General features: G+C 36.9%; 1 protein-coding gene across 1 annotated transcript; it reads right to left on the reverse strand.

Moving 5' to 3' along the window:
* Positions 1 to 1,555: 1,555 nt before the first annotated feature.
* LOC117340211 (protein amalgam-like) lies at positions 1,556 to 24,918 on the reverse strand. The gene is made up of 8 exons (XM_033901964.1): positions 24,791 to 24,918; positions 11,314 to 11,459; positions 9,956 to 10,175; positions 8,971 to 9,131; positions 8,375 to 8,486; positions 7,955 to 8,102; positions 5,583 to 5,731; positions 1,556 to 4,771 (listed from the first exon to the last, which is right to left on the reverse strand). The coding sequence occupies exons 1-8, from the start codon at positions 24,825 to 24,827 to the stop codon at positions 4,653 to 4,655; spliced, it is 1,092 nt and encodes a 363-aa protein (XP_033757855.1). The 5' UTR covers positions 24,828 to 24,918; the 3' UTR covers positions 1,556 to 4,652.
* Between the last annotated feature and the right edge of the window lie 1,352 nt (positions 24,919 to 26,270).

Here is a 26,270-nt window from a genome sequence, read left to right on the forward strand (position 1 = left end):
TCATGTTATATACATTGTTCGTTACTGACTGGGCCTTATATACCTATCTGTTCTGGCACGTTCATGTTATATACATTGTTCGTTACTGACTGGGCCTTACCGATCTGTTCTGGCATGTTCATGTTATATACATTGTTCGTTACTGACTGGGCCTTATATACCTATCTGTTCTGGCACGTTCATGTTATATGCATTGTTCGTTACTGACTGGGCCTTACCTATCTGTTCTGGCATGTTCATGTTATATACATTGTTCGTTACTGACTGGGCCTTATATACCTATCTGTTCTGGCATGTTCATGTTATATACATTGTTCGTTACTGACTGGGCCTTATATACCTATCTGTTCTGGCACGTTCATGTTATATACATTGTTCGTTACTGACTGGGCCTTACCTATCTGTTCTGGCACGTTCATGTTATATACATTGTTCGTTACTGACTGGGCCTTATATACCTATCTGTTCTGGCATGTTCATGTTATATACATTGTTCGTTACTGACTGGGCCTTATATACCTATCTGTTCTGGCATGTTCATGTTATATACATTGTTCGTTACTGACTGGGCCTTATATACCTATCTGTTCTGGCATGTTCATGTTATATACATTGTTCGTTACTGACTGGGCCTTATATACCTATCTGTTCTGGCACGTTCATGTTATATACATTGTTCGTTACTGACTGGGCCTTACCTATCTGTTCTGGCACGTTCATGTTATATACATTGTTCGTTACTGACTGGGCCTTATATACCTATCTGTTCTGGCATGTTCATGTTATATACATTGTTCGTTACTGACTGGGCCTTACCTATCTGTTCTGGCATGTTCATGTTATATACATTGTTCGTTACTGACTGGGCCTTATATACCTATCTGTTCTGGCATGTTCATGTTATATACATTGTTCGTTACTGACTGGGCCTTATATACCTATCTGTTCTGGCATGTTCATGTTATATACATTGTTCGTTACTGACTGGGCCTTATATACCTATCTGTTCTGGCACGTTCATGTTATATACATTGTTCGTTACTGACTGGGCCTTACCTATCTGTTCTGGCACGTTCATGTTATATACATTGTTCGTTACTGACTGGGCCTTACCTATCTGTTCTGGCATGTTCATGTTATATACATTGTTCGTTACTGACTGGGCCTGATATACCTATCTGTTCTGGCATGTTCATGTTATATACATTGTTCAAGCATTTCAATATCGACTGATATGAAGCAAGTAACATCATTGTTGCTTACAAAATACTTCAATCAGCTCAACCAGCACGGCCATTTTGTATGCCTCTTTCATGGAAATGACGTCAGAACCAATCCGAGGTTTTCTGTTTTCATTTTAAGTATCGAATGTAGAATCCACTTATCGATTGGAAACTCCGAGACTGAATACAATACGAGTTACCTCCCCTTCCACAAACCAGGCTGCAAGCAGAATTACTCCACGAAAACGTTTTTCGGGGTCCGAGAAACACAACATATTGTCTACTCCTCATCAACATCAACTGGACAATATACACAGAAGTCAAATAAAATATAATAATTGTCAATTTTTTATTTATTGATTCATCATTCTGTCTTACAAATCTTACTACGATCTGAAAGTAAAATATAATTATATTACATACCATTCCGGATAAATTTACCTGTTTCCATGGTTACAGAGCAAAATGCATAGAAATAATATTTTAGAAATTTTGATGCATTGAAATAACCTATTAACGGTAATAAATACAACTTTTATTTCCCTAAAAAAAATGGGCATTTTAAGCAAGTCCGATTTATTTTCAAAATATATTCAAATTGATTAGAACAATCTAATTGACACATTCCTTGTGAACATTTGTTTTATAGACGAAATATTTTCTCTTAGAAATTATCTTAATTTTCAAGCCAATAAAAATTCTTGTTTCAAACAAGCTTTAATCATAATTTGGTAAGATTTCAAAACCAATGTTAATAATTTTGTCGAATGAAATCCACACTATTGGGGAGGGAAGACGTTTAACAGTACAAAGGCATTGGTCCCGGTTAATGATGAGATACACAGCTATAACGCTACACAGTACCTTGTCAATATAAAAATGATTATTGTTAAAAAATGAAATTTTGTTAAAATGTTGACATACAAAATTGATGCTTTCAAATGTTAAAATGTACAAATGATTATATACAGAAGTCAGTCTTCCAAGTACAAGTCTCAGTCATCTTCCAAACACAGTCATAATGGATTCATTGTTTATTGCAAAGAAATTGATTTTTTTTTTTTTAAATGTTATGACTTATATATTATGACCCATATCACTATTATCACATACAAAACCACATAATCTTGTACTAAACGTGTCGTAACTTCATAATTTCTACTTAAATTCGGAGTAAAAAGTGTATTGATGAATTTGATGTCTCCTCAGATATACATACAATAATGTATATTTAAATTCAATAAAAATTCAATCGTGAAAGTGAAATATCAAACCGGAAATAATTTGTCGGGCATGAAGTTTGGAAGGATGACATCAATATCATTATTATATACAAAACATGATTATATTACCTAGAAAAATATTATTTGTTTTTTACAAAATATACAAATGATAATATTCACAACACTTGATGACAAACAGCTGACTGAATATGTGTGTATGTACATATGGCTATATAAAACAGGACTTCTCTACTCCGGTGAATGAATAACGTATTAAAAAAAATGTATGATATTTACCTTGATTATTTAAAATTTGATTTCTGTGACCTAATTAGGTCACACACATTTACCTGGTCATATGAATATGAAATAGTTTTTTAAAACAAATTAAATCACCTAATAATTTTGTATACTAAAACATTGTTAAAGAAGTTTCTCAACCCTGAAGAACTGTTTCATTCTTATGTTGATACCTTTTTGATATCCACATCTGTAGAATTCCTCGTCAAAGATTCAGATCTTCTCCGAGTTCCACACCATCAGGTAAAATTCTCTTCATGCTATATCTTCATATCACCAGTCTTACACAGTTTAATGATGTCACAGTAATCACCATCATACTCAAATTTACATTGTTTTTTATATACAAAAAGTATGTAATGATGGGAAATGAAGAAATATTCATTAACTAAATATTGCTATAAAAATCTCTGGATAGCAAAAATACTAATTTCTTCATACGGCGACTTTTCCATGTTTGAGCCAGATCAGACATTATAGTATTATTGTCCTGTAGGTATCTATTGTCCTGTAGGTATCTATTGTCCTGTAGGTGTCTATTGTCCTGTAGGTGTCTATTGTCCTGTAGGTATCTATTGTCCTGTAAGTATCTATTGTCCTGTAAGTGTCTATTGTCCTGTAGGTGTCTATTGTCCTGTAGGTGTCTATTGTCCTGTAGGTATCTATTGTCCTGTAGGTGTCTATTGTCCTGTAGGTATCTATTGTCCTGTAGGTGTCTATTGTCCTGTAGGTATCTATTGTCCTGTAGATGTAGATTGTCCTGTAGGTGTCTATTGTCCTGTAGGTGTCTATTGTCCTGTAGGTATCTATTGTCCTTTAGGTATCTATTGTCCTGTAGGTATCTATTGTCCTGTAGGTGTCTATTCTCCTGTAGGTATCTATTGTCCTGTAGGTATCTATTGTCCTGTAGGTATCTATTGTCCTGTAGGTATCTATTGTTCTGTAGGTGTCTATTGTCCTGTAGGTATCTATTGTCCTGTAGGTATCTATTGTCCTGTAGGTGTCTATTGTCCTGTAGGTATCTATTGTCCTGTAGGTGTCTATTGTCCTGTAGGTATCTATTGTCCTGTAGGTGTCTATTGTCCTGTAGGTATCTATTGTCCTGTAGGTATCTATTGTCCTGTAGGTATCTATTGTCCTGTAGGTATCTATTGTCCTGTAGGTATCTATTGTCCTGTAGGTATCTATTGTTCTGTAGGTATCTATTGTCCTGTAGGTGTCTATTCTCCTGTAGGTATCTATTGTCCTGTAGGTGTCTATTCTCCTGTAGGTATCTATGGTCCTGTAGGTGTCTATTGTCCTGTAGGTATCTATTGTCCTGTAGGTGTCTATTGTCCTGTAGATATCTATTGTCCTGTAGGTATCTATTGTCCTGTAGGTGTCTATTCTCCTGTAGGTATCTATTGTCCTGTAGGTATCTATTGTCCTGTAGGTATCTATTGTCCTGTAGGTATCTATTGTTCTGTAGGTGTCTATTGTCCTGTAGGTATCTATTGTCCTGTAGGTGTCTATTGTCCTGTAGATATCTATTGTCCTGTAGGTATCTATTGTCCTGTAGGTGTCTATTCTCCTGTAGGTATCTATTGTCCTGTAGGTATCTATTGTCCTGTAGGTGTCTATTCTCCTGTAGGTATCTATTGTCCTGTAGGTATCTATTGTCCTGTAGGTATCTATTGTCCATGTAAAACTGCAGTATCAACCCCCAAAACATCGGTAAACATCCTGGTACACAATGGGGACAGAAGTGGAGTCTCCGAGTTACCAATGAGTCTCCGAGTTACCAATGAGTCTCTCCGACTTACTGATGAGTCTCCAAGTAATGAGTCCTGGATGTGATAATAGGACATACCAGGAGTCTAGGAATGTTATGGGCATGTCTTGTCTCGGGTAGTTGACTATGAATGTTTTACATTTTCTGTAGAAGACACACCAGTAACAAAGTGAGGATGGTTGTAAGGCTGAAACTGAGAACCCCGGCACCACTACGGATCTGTCCTGTACTGTCAGGAGTGGGTGTGTTGGATTCTGAAAAACAACAAACAATCATCAATATATATACAATCATCAGTATATATATATACAATCATCAGTATATATATACAATTATCAGTATATATATACAATCATCAGTATATATATACAATCATCAGTATATATATATACAATCATCAGTATATATATACAATCATCAGTATATATATATACAATCATCAGTATATATATATACAATCATCAGTATATATATACAATTATCAGTATATATATACAATCATCAGTATATATATACAATCATCAGTATATATATATATACAATCATCAGTATATATGTATACAATCATCAGTATATATATACAATCATCAGTATATATATATACAATCATCAGTATATATATACAATCATCAGTATATATATATACAATCATCAGTACATATATATACAATCATCAGTATATATATATACAATCATCAGTACATATATATACAATCATCAGTATATATATATACAATCATCAGTATATATATATACAATCATCAGTATATATATATACAATCATCAGTACATATATATACAATCATCAGTATATATATACAATCATCAGTATATATATATACAATCATCAGTATATATATACAATCATCAGTATATATATACAATTATCAGTATATATAAACAATCATCAGTATATATATACAATCATCAGTATATATATATACAATCATCAGTATATATATATACAATCATCAGTATATATATATACAATCATCAGTATATATATATATACAATCATCAGTATATATATATACAATCATCAGTATATATCTGGGATATACTTACGTTTTAATTCTATCTGGGCGGGAACAGAGTCGCCTTTAACGTTGGAGGCGGTACAGCTGTAGAGGCCGAAATCTGAGAGCTGGACATTGAAGATGGTCAGTTTGCTGAAGACGTTGTTAGAGGCACCCTGGATATAGGTCACCTTGTAACTAGATATATAAAGTATAAGATATAGGTCACCTTGTAACTAGATAAATAAAGTGTAAGATATAGGTCACCTTGTAACTAGATAAATAAAGTATAAGATATCGGTTACCTTGTAACTAGATCAATAAAGTATAAGATATCGGTTACCTTGTAACTAGATCAATAAAGTATAAGATATAGGTCACCTTGTAACTAGATAAATAAAGTGTAAGATATAGGTCACCTTGTAACTAGATAAATAAAGTATAAGATATCGGTCACCTTGTAACTAGATCAATAAAGTATAAGATATCGGTTACCTTGTAACTAGATCAATAAAGTATAAGATATAGGTCACCATGTAACTAGATAAATAAAGTGTAAGATATAGGTCACCTTGTAACTAGATCAATAAACTATCATATATAGGTCACCTTGTAACTAGATAAATAAAGTATAAGATATAGGTCACCTTGTAACTAGATAAATAAAGTGTAAGATATAGGTCACCTTGTAACTAGATATATAAAGTATAAGATATAGGTCACCTTGTAACTAGATAAATAAATATAAGATATAGGTCACCTTGTAACTAGATAAATAAAGTGTAAGATATAGGTCACCTTGTAACTAGATAAATAAAGTATAAGATATAGGTCACCTTGTAACTAGATAAATAAAGTATCAGATATAGGTCACCTTGTATCTAGATAAAAAAAGTATCAAATATAGGTCACCTTGTAACTAGATATATAAAGTGTAAGATATAGGTCACCTTGTAACTAGATATATAAAGTATAAGATATAGGTCACCTTGTAACTAGATAAATAAAGTATCAGATATAGGTCACCTTGTAACTAGATAAACAAATATAAGATATAGGTCACCTTGTAACTAGATAAATAAATATCAGATATAGGTCACCTTATAACTAGATAAATAAAGTGTAAGATAAAGGTCACCTTGTAACTAGATAAATAAAGTGTAAGATATAGGTCACCTTGTAACTAGATCAATAAAGTATAAGATATAGGTCACCTTGTAACTAGATAAATAAATATCAGATATAGGTCACCTTGTAACTAGATAAATAAAGTGTAAGATATAGGTCACCTTGTAACTAGATAAATAAACTATCAGATATAGGTCACTTTGTAACTAGATAAATAAACTATCAGATATAGGTCACTTTGTAACTAGATAAATAAACTATCAGATATAGGTCACCTTGTAACTAGATAAAAAAAAGTATCAAATATAGGTCACCTTGTAACTAGATAAATAAACTATCAGATATAGGTCACCTTGTAACTAGATAAAATCAAAGGGCCAAAGGCCCCGAGAAACGTCAGGGTCTGAGGTCATATTATAAGAAATTTAAAATTTGATTTTATAGTCAGACAGTTACATTTGTATCAGATGAAATGTCTTCATCTGGCCCTGGTATTCCTATTCTATATATATTCAAGAAAACATGTATAACATATATATCAGCTGACAACTTTACAATAGCTGAATATAGTTCTTTCCCTATTTCTTTAATGCTTGTGGAAGATTATTGATATACTCCTGAATCAGTTAAGCTGCTTGTAAAGTTTGAAAAAAAAAATCAACTGAAAAGAGGATTTGTTAGCCGGAACAGAGGTGTCAGTAACAACATTTTCCCACCACGCCTATAACGGCAGGTGACAAAGGCACCCTGACGTTAACAAGTATCAAACATAGGTCACCTTGTAACTAGATAAATAAACTATCATATATAGGTCACCTTGTAACTAGATAAATAAACTATCATATATAGGTCACCTTGTAACTAGATAAATAAACTATCAGATATAGGTCACCTTGTAACTAGATAAATAAACTATCAGATATAGGTCACCTTGTAACTAGATAAATAAACTATCAGATATAGGTCACCTTGTAACTAGATAAATAAACTATCAGATATAGGTCACCTTGTAACTAGATAAATAAAGTATCAAACAAAGGTCACCTTGTAACTAGATCAATAAACTATCATATATAGGTCACCTTGTAACTAGATAAATAAACTATCATATATAGGTCACCTTGTAACTAGATAAATAAACTATCAGATATAGGTCACCTTGTAACTAGATAAACTATCATATATAGGTCACCTTGTTACAAAGTCAATGTATATATATATGACCCCCCATGTAGTTATAAGTTACTTACCTATATATATATACCCCCTCCCATGGAGATATAAGTTACTTACTTGCTGCCAGTCACTGGCTTGCCTAACTTGGTCCAGATAAACTGACTTTCCTCCGGTATGGGGTACCCTGCTGCCGTACACTCGAGGTCGGTACGGTAACCAACAGCCTGAGACACGATGCGATGTCGCTGTTGTACTCGGGGCTTGACTGTAAAACAAAACACATGTCTATGACTGCTAGGAACAGTACAGGTCATATATAACTATTTCACTACTTTTATCGACAAAAATTAAAACCACTTTAGAAAGGAAATGGCAATAATTTGCATCAGAAGAATTAACTGGTATTAACTGGTATTCAACAATTTAATGTTTTCATGCTTGCATGAATTGTAACCATTTGAAATACAAAAGAAATCAAACAATTAGGTAGAACTACCTACATCAGATATAGATATATATAACAATAAATGTCCTTACAAATGATGTTAATTACAACGATACGCTCATCCTTCCCCGCATCATTCTGAGCCGAACACTTGTAGGCTCCACGGTGACTCGGAGTTGCGATTCCCATGTTCATGGTAAAATCCTGGAAGTGAAGAATGAATATTATCATCCAGCGACAAGCCATGTATCTAAAGGAATCAGCCTCATGTACTTCTGTAGGGGAGATGTTTATAATGACCACAATCTACATCGACCACATAATGACCACAATCTATATTGACCACATAATGACCACAATCTACATCGGCCACATAATGACCACAATCTACATCGGCCACATAATGACCACAATCTATATCGGCCACATGTACTTCTGTAGGAGAGGTCTTCATAATGACCATAATTGTTATTATGCATGTTTTATGAAATAGACTTTAGTGTACTAACAGTGTGTTATATGAAATAGACTTTAGTGTACTAACAGCGTCTTATATGAAATAAACTTTATAGTGTCCTAGCAGTGTCTTATATGAAATAGACTATAGTGTACGAACAGCGTGTTATATGAAATAGACTATAGTGTACTAACATATCGTGTTATATGAAATAGACTATAGTGTACTTACAGCGTGTTCTGCCCCACCACTGGGTAGGAGTCCTCCAGCAAGCCTCTGCCACTTGACCTTCGGGAATGGCACACCTGTAGCGTTACAACGGAGGGCAAGAGGATTACCTTCCTCGACCGTCATATCACTGTCCGTCAGTAGATCGAGGATCTTAGGAGGATCTGTAAAATATAACATTTATATGTAAAAATTAAACCAGAAATACACCAAAGAAATCTCATTGAATTATTTTGAATAAAATATGGTTTCCATTTGACCTAAAAGATGCAATTTACAAATGCATTTCTCTGGTACAAACTTTATATAAACTAGGAAATCTACAACGTTTGTCTGAAACTTTGTATAATATACTAGATAACTAAGTTTGACAGTATCCTGAGCCGACTCCTTACCTACTCGGTATAATATACTAGATAACTAAGTTTGACAGTATCCTGAGCTGTCACCTTACCTACTCGGTATAATATACTAGATAACTAAGTTATCCTGAGCCGACTCCTTACCTACTCAGTATAATATACTAGATAACTAAGTTATCCTGAGCTGACTCCTTACCTACTCGGTATAATATACTAGATAACTAAGTTTGACAGTATCCTGAGCCGACTCCTTACCTACTCGGTATAATATACTAGATAACTAAGTTTGACAGTATCCTGAGCCGACTCCTTACCTACTCGGTATAATATACTAGATAACTAAGTTATCCTGAGCCGACTCCTTACCTACTCAGTATAATATACTAGATAACTAAGTTATCCTGAGCCGACTCCTTACCTACTCAGTATAATATACTAGATAACTAAGTTATCCTGAGCCGACTCCTTACCTACTCGGTATAATATACTAGATAACTAAGTTATCCTGAGCCGACTCCTTACCTACTCGGTATAATATACTAGATAACTAAGTTATCCTGAGCTGTCACCTTACCTACTCGGTATAATATACTAGATAACTAAGTTATCCTGAGCTAACTCCTTACCGACGACCCTGATGGTACGCTCGTCCTTAGCGTACTTCTTGTCACCAATGAGGACCTGACAGACGTAGCGCGAATCAGACGCCCAAACTTGTACATTCTGGACTTTCAGACGCCAGGAAATGGCTGACGGCTGGTCGACCTGGTAACGGAAAGGATCCTTGGAATCTTGTCCGACAGATATCGTGAAGGAGAATCCTTGGGAAACCAGTCTCCACTCGACCTTAAAAAAATACACTGTAAATAATATCTACTCTACCTATAGAAAAAACATCAAACACAGTGTATAATCTGTTGTACTCTCAACAAACACAGTGTATAATCTGTTGTACCACCAAACACAGTGTATAATCTGTTGTACCACCAAACACAGTGTATAATCTGTTGTACCACCAAACACAGTGTATAATCTGTTGTACCACCAAACACAGTGAATAATCTGTTGTACCACCAAACACAGTGTATAATCTGTTGTACCACCAAACACAGTGTATAATCTGTTGTACCACCAAACACAGTGTATAATCTGTTGTACTCTCAACAAACACGGTGTATAATCTGTTGTACTCTCAACAAACACAGTGTATAATCTGTTGTAATCTCAACAAAACAACAAACACAGTGTATAATCTATTGTACTCTCAACAAAACAACAAACACAGTGTATAATCTGTTGTACTCTCAACAAACACAGTGTATAATCTATTGTACTCTCAACAAAACACCAAACACAGTGTATAATCTGTTGTACTCTCAACAAACAGTGTATAATCTGTTGTACTCTCAACAAACAGTGTATAATCTATTGTACTCTCAACAAAACACCAAACACAGTGTATAATCTGTTGTACTCTCAACAAACAGTGTATAATCTGTTGTACTCTCAACAAACACAGTGTATAATCTGTTGTACTCTCAACAAACAGTGTATAATCTGTTGTACTCTCAACAAACACAGTGTATAATCTGTTGTACTCTCAACAAACAGTGTATAATCTGTTGTACTCTCAACAAACACAGTGTATAATCTGTTGTACTCTCAACAAGCAGTGTATAATCTATTGTACTCTCAACAAACAGTGTATAATCTGTTGTACTCTCAACAAACAGTGTATAATCTGTTGTACTCTCAACAAAACACCATTGTATACAGATGATTCACACACCTAACAAATATATCAGAATCCTTTTTAGAAAATAAATTCAAATATTAGTTTTTCAATGTTCATAATTTAAACAGTTTGATTTTTTCAAATGGAAAGATAGATAATTGATGGCATTAGTATAATCCTACAAACAGGACTCACAGATCATTAATATTTTACCCAGAACTTGTCCGGGAGGAACCTTACACCACCTACCTCAGTGTCGGCCTGTTTGTTGTGGACGACACACGTTAAGTAGGCGTCTTTGTTCTTGTTGATGACGATCTGTTTGGTACCACCAGGTAACATCTTTGTTCCTGGGTTTGTGTCCTTAATGATTACTTCAGGGTCGACACAAAAAACTGAAATTATCAAACATAATCACATTCACTTAGTTATAAACACAGGTAATTCTTTATCCAGGTAAATATCAGACATGACAGGTAAACACGGGGGGTATAGAGGGGTGGGGACATTATATATGACAGATAAACACAGGGGTATAGAGGGGTGGGGACATTATACATGACAGGTAAACATGGGGGTATAGAGGGGTGGGGACATTATATATGACAGGTAAACATGGGGGTATAGAGGGTGGGGACATTATACATGACAGATAAACACAGGGGTATAGAGGGGTGGGGACATTATACATGACAGGTAAACATGGGGGTATAGAGGGGTGGGGACATTATATATGACAGATAAACATGGGGGGTATAGAGGGTGGGGACATTATACATGACAGATAAACATGGGGGGTATAGAGGGGTGGGGACATTATATATGACAGGTAAACATGGGGGTATAGAGGGGTGGGGACATTATACATGACAGATCAACATGGGGGTATAGAGGGGTGGGGACATTATACATGACAGATAAACACAGGGGTATAGAGGGGTGGGGACATTATATATGACAGATAAACATGGGGGTATAGAGGGGTGGGGACATTATACATGACAGATAAACATGGGGGTATAGAGGGGTGGGGACATTATATATGACAGGTAAACATGGGGGTATAGAGGGTGGGGACATTATACATGACAGATAAACACAGGGGTATAGAGGGGTGGGGACATTATACATGACAGGTAAACATGGGGGTATAGAGGGGTGGGGACATTATACATGACAGATAAACACAGGGGTATAGAGGGGTGGGGACATTATACATGACAGGTAAACATGGGGGTATAGAGGGGTGGGGACATTATACATGACAGGTAAACATGGGGGTATAGAGGGGTGGGGACATTATACATGACAGATAAACATGGGGGGTATAGAGGGTGGGGACATTATACATGACAGATAAACATGGGGGGTATAGAGGGGTGGGGACATTATATATGACAGGTAAACATGGGGGTATAGAGGGTGGGGACATTATACATGACAGATAAACATGGGGGGTATAGAGGGGTGGGGACATTATATATGACAGGTAAACATGGGGGTATAGAGGGTGGGGACATTATACATGACAGATAAACATGGGGGTATAGAGGGGTGGGGACATTATATATGACAGGTAAACATGGGGGTATAGAGGGTGGGGACATTATACATGACAGATAAACATGGGGGGTATAGAGGGGTGGGAACATTATATATGACAGGTAAACATGGGGGTATAGAGGGGTGGGGACATTATATATGACAGATAAACATGGGGGTATAGAGGGGTGGGGACATTATATATGACAGGTAAACATGGGGGTATAGAGGGTGGGGACATTATACATGACAGATAAACATGGGGGGTATAGAGGGGTGGGGACATTATATATGACAGGTAAACATGGGGGTATAGAGGGTGGGGACATTATACATGACAGATAAACATGGGGGGTATAGAGGGGTGGGGACATTATATATGACAGGTAAACATGGGGGTATAGAGGGTGGGGACATTATACATGACAGATAAACATGGGGGTATAGAGGGGTGGGGACATTATATATGACAGGTAAACATGGGGGTATAGAGGGTGGGGACATTATACATGACAGATAAACATGGGGGGTATAGAGGGGTGGGAACATTATATATGACAGGTAAACATGGGGGTATAGAGGGGTGGGGACATTATATATGACAGATAAACATGGGGGTATAGAGGGGTGGGGACATTATATATGACAGATAAACATGGGGGTATAGAGGGGTGGGGACATTATATATGACAGATAAACATGGGGGGTATAGAGGGGTGGGGACATTATATATGACAGATAAACATGGGGGTATAGAGGGGCGGGGACATTATACATGACAGGTAAACATGGGGGGTATAGAGGGGTGGGGACATTATATATGACAGATAAACATGGGGGGTATAGAGGGGTGGGGACATTATATATGACAGATAAACATGGGGGTATAGAGGGGTGGGGACATTATATATGACAGGTAAACATGGGGGTATAGAGGGTGGGGACATTATACATGACAGATAAACATGGGGGGTATAGAGGGGTGGGGACATTATATATGACAGATAAACATGGGGGGTATAGAGGGGTGGGGACATTATATATGACAGGTAAACATGGGGGTATAGAGGGTGGGGACATTATACATGACAGGTAAACATGGGGGTATAGAGGGGTGGGGACATTATACATGACAGGTAAACATGGGGGTATAGAGGGGTGGGGACATTATATATGACAGGTAAACATGGGGGTATAGAGGGTGGGGACATTATACATGACAGGTAAACATGGGGGGTATAGAGGCCAGGGATTATACATGACAGGTAAACATGGGGGTATAGAGGGGTGGGGACATTATACATGACAGGTAAACATGGGGGTATAGAGGGGTGGGGACATTATACATGACAGGTAAACACGGGGGTATAGAGGGTGGGGACATTATACATGACAGGTAAACATGGGGGGTATAGAGGGTGGGGACATTATACATGACAGGTAAACACGGGGGTATAGAGGCCAGGGATTATACATGACAGGTAAACATGGGGGTATAGAGGGGTGGGGACATTATTTTTTTTTATATTTGTTTTATTTTTCCAAGGCATATTATACATAGGTACATATATATATTTTACTTCGGAAACATTTACATACTTACTCACTCACTCACTCTACATTCTATCTTTTTGACATTCAAATTAATGTATATTGCATCTATTCACTCAATTGTTCAGCTTTCACACTATATATTCTTCCAAAACCTTTCATATTTAACGTCATATGGTTTCACCCTCTCACCCTAAAAAACATACACACCTAACATCAATGGTATAAGATAAAAACAAACACAGATACACGTGGACAGGATACAAATCATAACATTTATATTATTTAATCTTGAACAAAACGACAAAAATCCATATAGACATATACAGACATACATAAAGAAGAGGAAAGGAAGGAGAAGGAAGAGAAGAAGGATGAAAAGTGGAAGAAAGAAAGGAAGGAGAAGAAGAAAAGGAAGGGAGTACTTTGTAATATTTTAAAGTATTTTTATTCAAAGATAGTACAAAAGAAGAAGAAAAAAAAAATAAATAAATAAATATCATACTTTACACAATTTATGCCAAAAGAGGAAAGAACTGGATGGTAGACTTGTTACTAAAAATGTAGATTAACTCAATTATATATATTTACTGCAATTGTCAGACACTGGGATTCCAGCAAAAGAAGAAGGTACCACATGTATGCGATTATTAATATTTAATACAAATAAATGTGTAATGTATAAGTCAATAAAACAGATTAAAAAAGTATTATTCCATAATCTGCAAAAGTTTATCCCATTTTCTCCATTCAGCCAAACATTTGTTTTTTTCTTTTTCCCCTTTTTTAGAGCTACAAAATTTTCTGACTTTATAATGATCATAGATACAATAGAGTAAAGAGTTGATATTTAAAGATTTATGCAGACATCTGTTTCTGTATATGTATTGTTTTATAATCAAAATAATTTGATTATCTACTTTAAAGGATGGATTTTTATAATCACCATCATATTTACCAAAAAGCATTGTTTTTTTATTTAGTCTAAAGGGAATAAATAATGCATCTAATAATATATCTAGACCTTCAAGAAGATTCTGAACTTGATCACATTCCCAAAAAAGGTGAACAATTGATTCAATTTCTGAGTTACAAAAGTTACAGAATGGATTGTTTGTTAGTTTGGCTTTGAAAAGAAATGAATTAGTTGTTAAGATATGATGTGATATTCTAAATTGCAACCAGTGTAATCGTGAGTTTTTACTTACTGTAAAAGGAAGTGTATATATACTACACCAATCATTTAAATTGAAATCAAGTACGTTAGACCATTTCTCTTTCCCTTTAGCAGTAATATCATTCTTTGAATTTAGAATATCATAAAATATCTTCGAGCCTTTATTAATATTAAGAAATATTGCAATATTGCTAGGTAAAACTGGATATACAAAGTTATAAGTAGTGGAATCAAATTCAAAGTGTTGTAAACATTTTTTTATTGCAGATATTACTCCATTATATTTCAAAAAGTTAGTGTTAATGCTATACTTTTGAATAAATTCATTAAAAGAGAAAAAAGTGTTGTTGTTTACATCTTTAAAGAAGTCACCAATGACATAAATACCCTTTTCATACCACTTAGAGTAGAAAATTGTTCCACCACCTATTGTAATATTTTTGTTATGCCAGACAGGTGTATGCAAGAGTGCTTTCCCTTTGACTATTTTCATATTAGTAGAGTTATCTAATCTTGACCAAGCCCTAAGTACATCTTTCCAAAAAGAATTGCTAATATTTTGTTGGCATAGATCTATATAGTTCCCTCCAATATTCATTAGTTTATCTAGGTCTAAATATTTTTCTAGTAGTGTTTTCCATTTTCCTGAAGATTGAAACAGTCGCTTAACCCAGCCAATTTTTAATGAATCAACAAAATTTTGAGTATTGAGCATTTTTAGTCCCCCATGAGAGTGATCTTGTACAATAATATCTCTTTTAATTTTATCCACTTTACTATGCCACAAAAATTCAAATAAAATAGAGTTTATTTTTTTAATTATCTTGTCACCTGGGTTTGGTAGAGCAATAAATAAATGATTAAATTGGGAGATCATTAATGATTTTATTAAATGAATTTTACCTATTGGAGTTAAGTTACGTCTGCTCCAAGCAGTAATAATATTTTTTAATTTTACTATTTTCTTATCAAAGTTCATTTTAATCATTTCATGTAGATCAACGCTGAAATCTATTCCTAATAGAGTGAATTTTTCTTTTCCCCATTTCAAGTTTAGTTCAGGTAGAAATTTATCTTGACTATATTTTTTACTGCCAATCCATACAATTTCTGTCTTATCAATATTAATTTTTAATCCTGACATTGATGCAAAAATATTTAATTCATTCATTGTTTCTTTAAGAGATTTCTCAGATCCATCAAGAGTTAAGTATGTGTCATCTGCATATTGTGAAAGTAAAATATTTGTATTATCAACTTCTATCCCCTTAATATGTTTGTTATTTCTAAGCCTAATAGCAAGAATTTCGGCACAAAGAATGAAGATATATGGTGCGATCGGATCCCCTTGTCTACATCCCCTTTTTATTCTGAAAAATGATGAAAGATTCCCTCCCTGATTAATAGAAGCTCCTACATTACAGTTAAACAATTGTACCCAATTTTTTATATAATTTCCGAAACCAAAAAAATCTAACACTTTTGCTATGAAGTTAAAAGAAACAGAATCGAACGCCTTTTCAAAATCTATCATTAAAACCATCCCCGGAATATCATTTTCTTCAGTATAATTCATAATGTCATATAAAAGTCTAGTGTTTTCCCCAATGTATCGACCTGCTATAAAACCTGATTGATCTTTGTTAACAATTATGTCCAAAACTGATTTTATTCTATTTGCAATAACCCCTGATCCAATTTTATATATAATATTTAATAAAGTTATAGGTCTCCAGTTTTTGATATATTGACGTGGTTTATCTTTTTTTGGAATACAAATTATTACACCGTGGCGTTGTGTTACAGATAATTCTCCTTTCATGTACCCATAATTTAGTGAACGGACAATGAAATACCCAAGTTGTTCCCAAAAATATTTAAAAAATTCAACGGTATAGCCATCAGAGCCAGGACTTTTATTATTTTTCATATTGCTTAATGTCTTATATGCTTCCTCAATAGTAATAAGTCCTTCTAATTTATCAGATTCATACATATTTAGTTTTGGGATGTTTTCGAAATCAATAAGAGAATCAAGAGTTATATCAGTTAAAGTATCATCTGAATTATATAAATTTTCATAAAAGCATTGGATTTTATCTAGAATTTCTTCTTGTTTTGTAATTAAGGTGCCATCTTCTAACTGAATTTTTGGAACTATTTTTGATGTAAAGTTTCTATTTTCCAAACTGAAAAAGTAATTAGTTGGTTTCTCCCCTTCTTCTTCCCACTTTGCCCTAGATCTAATAATGCTGCCTTTTATCTTTTTCGTTCTGATTTCTTCTAATTCTTTTTTCTTTTTATCAATTTCTATTGTATTTAAAACACTTTGACTTTCTAATTCTTCTATTGATTTTTGAAGATTAATTTCTGTTAAATTTTGTGATCTTTTCCTATAAGCAGCATGAGATATTGTTTTTCCCCTTATATTCATCAGAAGTGTCTCAAGAAATAGTTGGTCATCGATATTAAATTGTATTTCTGAATTTGGAATATTTTCTAAATTGTCTATATTATACATAGGTAAGCAATATTGTTTTTTAGTTTCTAGGATAATATTATCAACAACATCTATATATTCTACATCACTAAGTAACGAATTGTTAAATTTCCACAGTCCTTTACCTCTCTTAAATTCATGAAGTTGCATACAAATTTTGGGGAATGAATGGTCTGATCTATATCCTGTTTCTATGGAAGAATTTATTACTAACGACGAAATATTTTCTGAAATTAGGAAAAAGTCTAATCTAGACTGTTTTAATGGATTTGGCTTTCTCCATGTATATCTAATGCTATCAGGATGCTGTTCTCTATATATATCGACTAGGTTGTGGTTTTCAATTATTTCTAAGATCTTCTCTCTGGCTTTTGAATTGTTTATGTTTCTGTAACTCTTATCATAATCTTTATCAGGATTTAAAACTAGATTAAAATCACCACATATTATTATTCTATTATTACTGAAAATATCTATAGTATCATCAATAAGGTTAAAAAAATTAGGATTGTCTGAATTAGGGCCATAGACAGTAATCAGAGTAAATTCCATATTTCTAATTTCTAGGTTAATTGCTAAAAAGTTACCAGTTGAGTCCGATTTTGTTTTTTTAATTTTAAATTCAAAATTATTATTAAATAAAATTGCAACTCCTCTAGCATTTGATTTAAAAGAATTAAAGTAACATTCATATCCCCACTCGCTGCGAATCAAATTATCTTTTTCTGCTGTAAAATGGGTATCTTGTAGACAATATATATTATAATCTTTTGCTCTCAGATATGAGAAAATATCCTTTCTCTTAACGTGTTCCCCCAGTCCCTGACAGTTTGCTGACAAAATATTTAGGTCATCCATAATCAAAAGGTGTGGTCATACATCGGTTATAACATAATACATATATCCACTTACCATCTAAGGAGTTATGGTCTACCATCCAGAAAAGAGAAAGAAATGGAATAGGAAGAGAAAATGACAGAATACATAATAAAATCATATTGATGAAGTCTAGATCAACATCTGTTCATCACACACCTGGCCTGAAATTAAAATTGTCTGATTCGTCGCGACTCTTTCATGCCAAAGCTTATTGTGGGGACTTAGGGGTGGGGACATTATACATGACAGGTAAACATGGGGGTATAGAGGGGTGGGGACATTATATATGACAGATAAACATGGGGGTATAGAGGGGTGGGGACATTATACATGACAGATAAACATGGGGGTATAGAGGGGTGGGGACATTATATATGACAGGTAAACATGGGGGGTATAGAGGGGTGGGGACATTATACACGACAGATAAACATGGGGGTATAGAGGCCGGGGATTATACATGACAGGTAAACATGGGGGGTATAGAGGGGTGGGGACATTATACACGACAGGTAAACATGGGGGGTATAGAGGGGTGGGGACATTATATATGACAGATAAACATGGGGGTATAGAGGGGTGGGGACATTATATATGACAGGTAAACATGGGGGTATAGAGGGGTGGGGACATTATATATGACAGATAAACATGGGGGTATAGAGGGGTGGGGACATTATATATGACAGATAAACATGGGGGTATAGAGGGGTGGGGACATTATACACGACAAATAAACATGGGGGTATAGAGGGGTGGGGACATTATACATGACAGATAAACATGGGGGGTATAGAGGGGTGGGGACATTATACATGACAGATAAACATGGGGGTATAGAGGGGTAGGGACATTATACATGACAGATAAACATGGGGGTATAGAGGGGTGGGGACATTATATATGACAGATAAACATGGGGGTATAGAGGGGTGGGGACATTATATATGACAGGTAAACATGGGGGGTATAGAGGGGTGGGGACATTATACATGACAGGTAAACATGGGGGGTATAGAGGGTGGGGACATTATATATGACAGATAAACATGGGGGGGTATAGAGGGGTGGGGACATTATATATGACAGGTAAACATGGGGGGTATAGAGGGGTGGGGACATTATATATGACAGGTAAACATGGGGGTATAGAGGGTGAGGACATTATATATGACAGATAAACATGGGGGGTATAGAGGGTGGGGACATTATATATGACAGATAAACATGGGGGCTATAGAGGGTGGGGACATTATATATGACAGATAAACATGGGGGTATAGAGGGGTGGGGACATTATACATGACAGATAAACATGGGGGTATAAAGGCCGGGGATTATACATGACAGGTAAACATGGGGGGTATAGAGGGGTGGGGACATTATACATGACAGGTAAACATGGGGGGTATAGAGGGGTGGGGACATTATACACGACAGGTAAACATGGGGGGTATAGAGGGGTGGGGACATTATACACGACAGATAAACATGGGGGTATAGAGGGTGGGGACATTATACACGACAGGTAAACATGGGGGGGTATAGAGGGTGGGGACATTATATATGACAGGTAAACATGGGGGGTATAGAGGGGTGGGGACATTATACATGACAGATAAACATGGGGGTATAGAGGGGTGGGGACATTATACATGACAGGTAAACATGGGGGTATAGAGGGGTGGGGACATTATATATGACAGGTAAACATGGGGGGTATAGAGGGGTAGGGACATTATACATGACAGGTAAACATGGGGGTATAGAGGGGTGGGGACATTATACATGACAGGTAAACATGGGGGTATAGAGGGGTGGGGACATTATATGACAGATAAACATGGGGGTATAGAGGGGTGGGGACATTATATATGACAGATAAACATGGGGGTATAGAGGGGTGGGGACATTATATATGACAGATAAACATGGGGGTATAGAGGGGTGGGGACATTATATATGACAGGTAAACATGGGGGGTATAGAGGGGTAGGGACATTATACATGACAGGTAAACATGGGGGTATAGAGGGGTGGGGACATTATATATGACAGATAAACATGGGGGGTATAGAGGGGTAGGGATATTATACATGACAGGTAAACATGGGGGTATAGAGGGGTGGGGACATTATACATGACAGATAAACATGGGGGGTATAGAGGGGTGGGGACATTATACATGACAGATAAACATGGGGGTATAGAGGGGTGGGGACATTATATATGACAGATAAACATGGGGGTATAGAGGGGTGGGGACATTATACATGACAGGTAAACATGGGGGTGTAGAGGGGTGAGGACATTATACATGATAGGTAAACATGGGGGTATAGAGGGGTGGGGACATTATACATGACAGGTAAACATGGGGGTATAGAGGGGTGGGGACATTATACATGACAGATAAACATGGGGGTATAGAGGGGTGGGGACATTATACACGACATATAAACATGGGGGTATAGAGGGGTGGGGACATTATACACGACAGGTAAACATGGGGGTATAGAGGGGTGGGGACATTATACATGACAGATAAACATGGGGTATAGAGGGGTGGGGACATTATACATGACAGGTAAACATGGGGGTATAGAGGGGTGGGGACATTATACATGACAGATAAACATGGGGGTATAGAGGGGTGGGGACATTATACATGACAGATAAACATGGGGGGGTATAGAGGGGTGGGGACATTATACATGACAGATAAACATGGGGGGTATAGAGGGGTGGGGACATTATATATGACAGATAAACATGGGGGTATAGAGGGTGGGGACATTATACATGACAGATAAACATGGGGGGTATAGAGGGGTGGGGACATTATACATGACAGATAAACATGGGGGGGTATAGAGGGGTGGGGACATTATATATGACAGGTAAACATGGGGGTATAGAGGGGTGGGGACATTATACATGACAGATAAACATGGGGGTATAGAGGGGTGGGGACATTATACATGACAGGTAAACATGGGGGGTATAGAGGGGTGGGGACATTATACACGACAGATAAACATGGGGGTATAGAGGGGTGGGGACATTATACACGACAGGTAAACATGGGGGTATAGAGGGGTGGGGACATTATACATGACAGATAAACATGGGGGTATAGAGGGGTGGGGACATTATACATGACAGATAAACATGGGGGTACAAAGGGGTGGGGACATTATATATGACAGGTAAACATGGGGGTATAGAGGGGTGGGGACATTATACATGACAGATAAACATGGGGTATAGAGGGGTGGGGACATTATACATGACAGGTAAACATGGGGGTATAGAGGGGTGGGGACATTATACATGACAGATAAACATGGGGGTATAGAGGGGTGGGGACATTATACATGACAGATAAACATGGGGGGTATAGAGGGGTGGGGACATTATACATGACAGATAAACATGGGGGGTATAGAGGGGTGGGGACATTATACATGACAGATAAACATGGGGGGGTATAGAGGGGTGGGGACATTATACATGACAGGTAAACATGGGGGGTATAGAGGGGTGGGGACATTATACACGACAGATAAACATGGGGGTATAGAGGGGTGGGGACATTATACATGACAGATAAACATGGGGGGTATAGAGGGGTGGGGACATTATACATGACAGATAAACATGGGGGGTATAGAGGGGTGGGGACATTATACATGACAGATAAACATGGGGGTATAGAGGGTGGCGACATTATACATGACAGGTAAACATGGGGGGTATAGAGGGGTGGGGACATTATACACGACAGATAAACATGGGGGTATAGAGGGGTGGGGACATTATACACGACAGGTAAACATGGGGGTATAGAGGGGTGGGGACATTATACATGACAGATAAACATGGGGGTATAGAGGGGTGGGGACATTATACATGACAGATAAACATGGGGGTATAGAGGGGTGGGGACATTATACATGACAGATAAACATGGGGGTATAGAGGGGTGGGGACATTATACATGACAGATAAACATGGGGGGTATAGAGGGGTGGGGACATTATACATGACAGATAAACATGGGGGTATAGAGGGGTGGGGACATTATACATGACAGATAAACATGGGGGGTATAGAGGGGTGGGGACATTATACATGACAGATAAACATGGGGGGTATAGAGGGGTGGGGACATTATACATGACAGATAAACATGGGGGGGTATAGAGGGGTGGGGACATTATATATGACAGGTAAACATGGGGGTATAGAGGGGTGGGGACATTATACATGACAGATAAACATGGGGGTATAGAGGGTGGCGACATTATACATGACAGGTAAACATGGGGGGTATAGAGGGGTGGGGACATTATACACGACAGATAAACATGGGGGTATAGAGGGGTGGGGACATTATACACGACAGGTAAACATGGGGGTATAGAGGGGTGGGGACATTATACATGACAGATAAACATGGGGGTATAGAGGGGTGGGGACATTATACATGACAGATAAACATGGGGGTACAGAGGGGTGGGGACATTATATATGACAGGTAAACATGGGGGTATAGAGGGGTGGGGACATTATACATGACAGATAAACATGGGGTATAGAGGGGTGGGGACATTATACATGACAGGTAAACATGGGGGTATAGAGGGGTGGGGACATTATACATGACAGATAAACATGGGGGTATAGAGGGGTGGGGACATTATACATGACAGATAAACATGGGGGGTATAGAGGGGTGGGGACATTATACATGACAGATAAACATGGGGGGTATAGAGGGGTGGGGACATTATACATGACAGATAAACATGGGGGGGTATAGAGGGGTGGGGACATTATACATGACAGGTAAACATGGGGGGTATAGAGGGGTGGGGACATTATACACGACAGATAAACATGGGGGTATAGAGGGGTGGGGACATTATACATGACAGATAAACATGGGGGGTATAGAGGGGTGGGGACATTATACATGACAGATAAACATGGGGGGTATAGAGGGGTGGGGACATTATACATGACAGATAAACATGGGGGTATAGAGGGTGGCGACATTATACATGACAGGTAAACATGGGGGGTATAGAGGGGTGGGGACATTATACACGACAGATAAACATGGGGGTATAGAGGGGTGGGGACATTATACATGACAGATAAACATGGGGGTATAGAGGGGTGGGGACATTATACATGACAGATAAACATGGGGGGTATAGAGGGGTGGGGACATTATACACGACAAATAAACATGGGGGTATAGAGGGGTGGGGACATTATACATGACAGATAAACATGGGGGTATAGAGGGGTGGGGACATTATAAATGACAGATAAACATGGGGGTATAGAGGGGTGGGGACATTATACATGACAGGTAAACATGGGGGTATAGAGGGGTGGGGACATTATACATGACAGATAAACATGGGGGTACAGAGGGGTGGGGACATTATACATGACAGGTAAACATGGGGGTATAGAGGGGTGGGGACATTATACATGACAGGTAAACATGGGGGTATAGAGGGGTGGGGACATTATATATGACAGGTAAACATGGGGGTATAGAGGGGTGGGGACATTATACACGACAGATAAACATGGGGGGTATAGAGGGGTGGGGACATTATATATGACAGGTAAACATGGGGGGTATGGAGGGGATTATACACGACAATGACTAAAGTAAATAGTTGTCAGTAGATCTGACTATTTGAGAATGAAGAAAAGTTATAATACCCGGGGTTGGTTACTCAGTGTTACACCATAATATCCTATATTATCGAGTTATAATCTCTACAGCTGTTCGAGTTAAAACTGTCTGTTGACAGATTCGTCACCAAATTGAATTATATATAGATGACGCTATCAGAAAACCTAAACTGACATCTAATTTGACACAGAGTATGTTATATTCCATACATTCCGTGAACTATACCAACGAAATCCATTTCCGGAAATACCTGAGTCATACGCCTGTACATCTGTACTCGTCTGTATTTTACAATTTACCTGTAATTAAACAATAAGTATGGTGTCACATTTTGAAGTTATTTCAACAAACATACCGGCCGGTAACACCACCAACAGCAGTAGAATCCTCATTGTAAACAGTGTGTCCTGCTCAGCACATAACTAAAATTTCTTCCTTTGCTTTCAAACATGGACGCACACCTTTGGACATGCGCAGATGATGTTTACCTGTGAATTGGACAGGTGAGTCACTGTCGCGGCCGGGATTATCTCCCGTAGGCCTATGAATTGAGGTGGTCGTGATACACTGACTTATCGGGCGGGTACGGGATCACCTGGTCGACCGTGAGGGGATACTCTCTCCCCTGACGGACCTCTCATGCGCTAATCTTTTTTTTTCTTAACTTGTTTTGCAATGTTTGTAAAATAAATAAATAAATTCTGTGATTTTCCTAATAAATACTCCAAGATTTCCTCAACCGGGTCCGGCCAGGATGTGGAGTATAACGTAATCAGAAGCCTTGGCTAGAGAAGATGATGATGGTCCGGCCAGACGTAATCAGAAGCCTTGGCTAGAGAAGATGATGATGGTCCGGCCAGGCGGCCTTTACTCCGCGACAGCCAGAAAGGGACAAGTCATGGTTTACTGCAGATGTCAGTCCTCTGGGAGATACACACACTTGGTACTTTATCAAAATACATTTGTATATCAAAGTATGTCAGCGGTAAATTAACCCAGCGATATTGTACAGACAGAAAAACAACGTGAGTACAGTTAAATATAGAAACGTTATGTTAAGTGATAGACACTAATTTGAAATTAAAAACAACAAGTAGAGCGTGGTGGGGAGGGGGGGGGGGGGGGGGGTACACTATTGTGTGCGACAAGAGGTCAACAACAACATCATAATACAATATATAATATTCTGTACAGAATAGTGAAACATACATTGAGACAAAGTTTGTAGTGTACACTGCATGAAACGTTCGTTCAATACAGGATGGTATATTTAACCATACAGTAGTACTTTATGTTTTAAATTTATCACTTTAATATTTTTACAATATATCACTTTAATATTTTTACAATATTCACTATATAAATTTTACAATTTGATGTTTGAAATTCACATATTATTTCTTTACATGTGAAGTATGGGATTTTTCACTTTAGAAATTTAACAGGTACTTATAATACCTGTAAAATCGACACTAGATGTGAGTATTGATCCTGTATGTTACGAATTATAGACTTTGATGGTTGAAATCAAACAAAACAATCAAAACAAACAAAACTATCAAAACAAACAAAACTATCGTGTGTTAAAAGTATATCGTGGGCAGAGAATACAGAATACCGACGATTATATATATATAACTGGAATTATATAAGGTACATTATATATATACAACTGGAATTATATAAGGTACATTATATATATACAACTGGAATTATATAAGGTACATTATATATATATAACTGGAATTATATAAGGTACATTATATATATATAACTGGAATTATATAAGGTACATTATATATATACAACTGGAATTATATAAGGTACATTATATA

The sequence above is a fragment of the Pecten maximus genome, chromosome 13 (genome assembly GCF_902652985.1).
Source record: "Pecten maximus chromosome 13, xPecMax1.1, whole genome shotgun sequence".
Taxonomy (NCBI): Eukaryota; Metazoa; Mollusca; class Bivalvia; order Pectinida; family Pectinidae; genus Pecten; species Pecten maximus.

Bases quoted from the DNA above. Each gene is read 5' to 3' on its own strand.
- LOC117340211 (XM_033901964.1), bottom strand. From the start codon at position 24,827: ATGAGGATTCTACTGCTGTTGGTGGTGTTACCGGCCG. The intron at 10,176-11,313 runs GTAGGTGGTGTA...TATTTTTTTAAG, and splicing joins ACAAACAGGCCGACACTGAG to GTCGAGTGGAGACTGGTTTC. The intron at 8,487-8,970 runs GTAAGTACACTA...CTTCACTTCCAG, and splicing joins GTGGTGGGGCAGAACACGCT to GATTTTACCATGAACATGGG.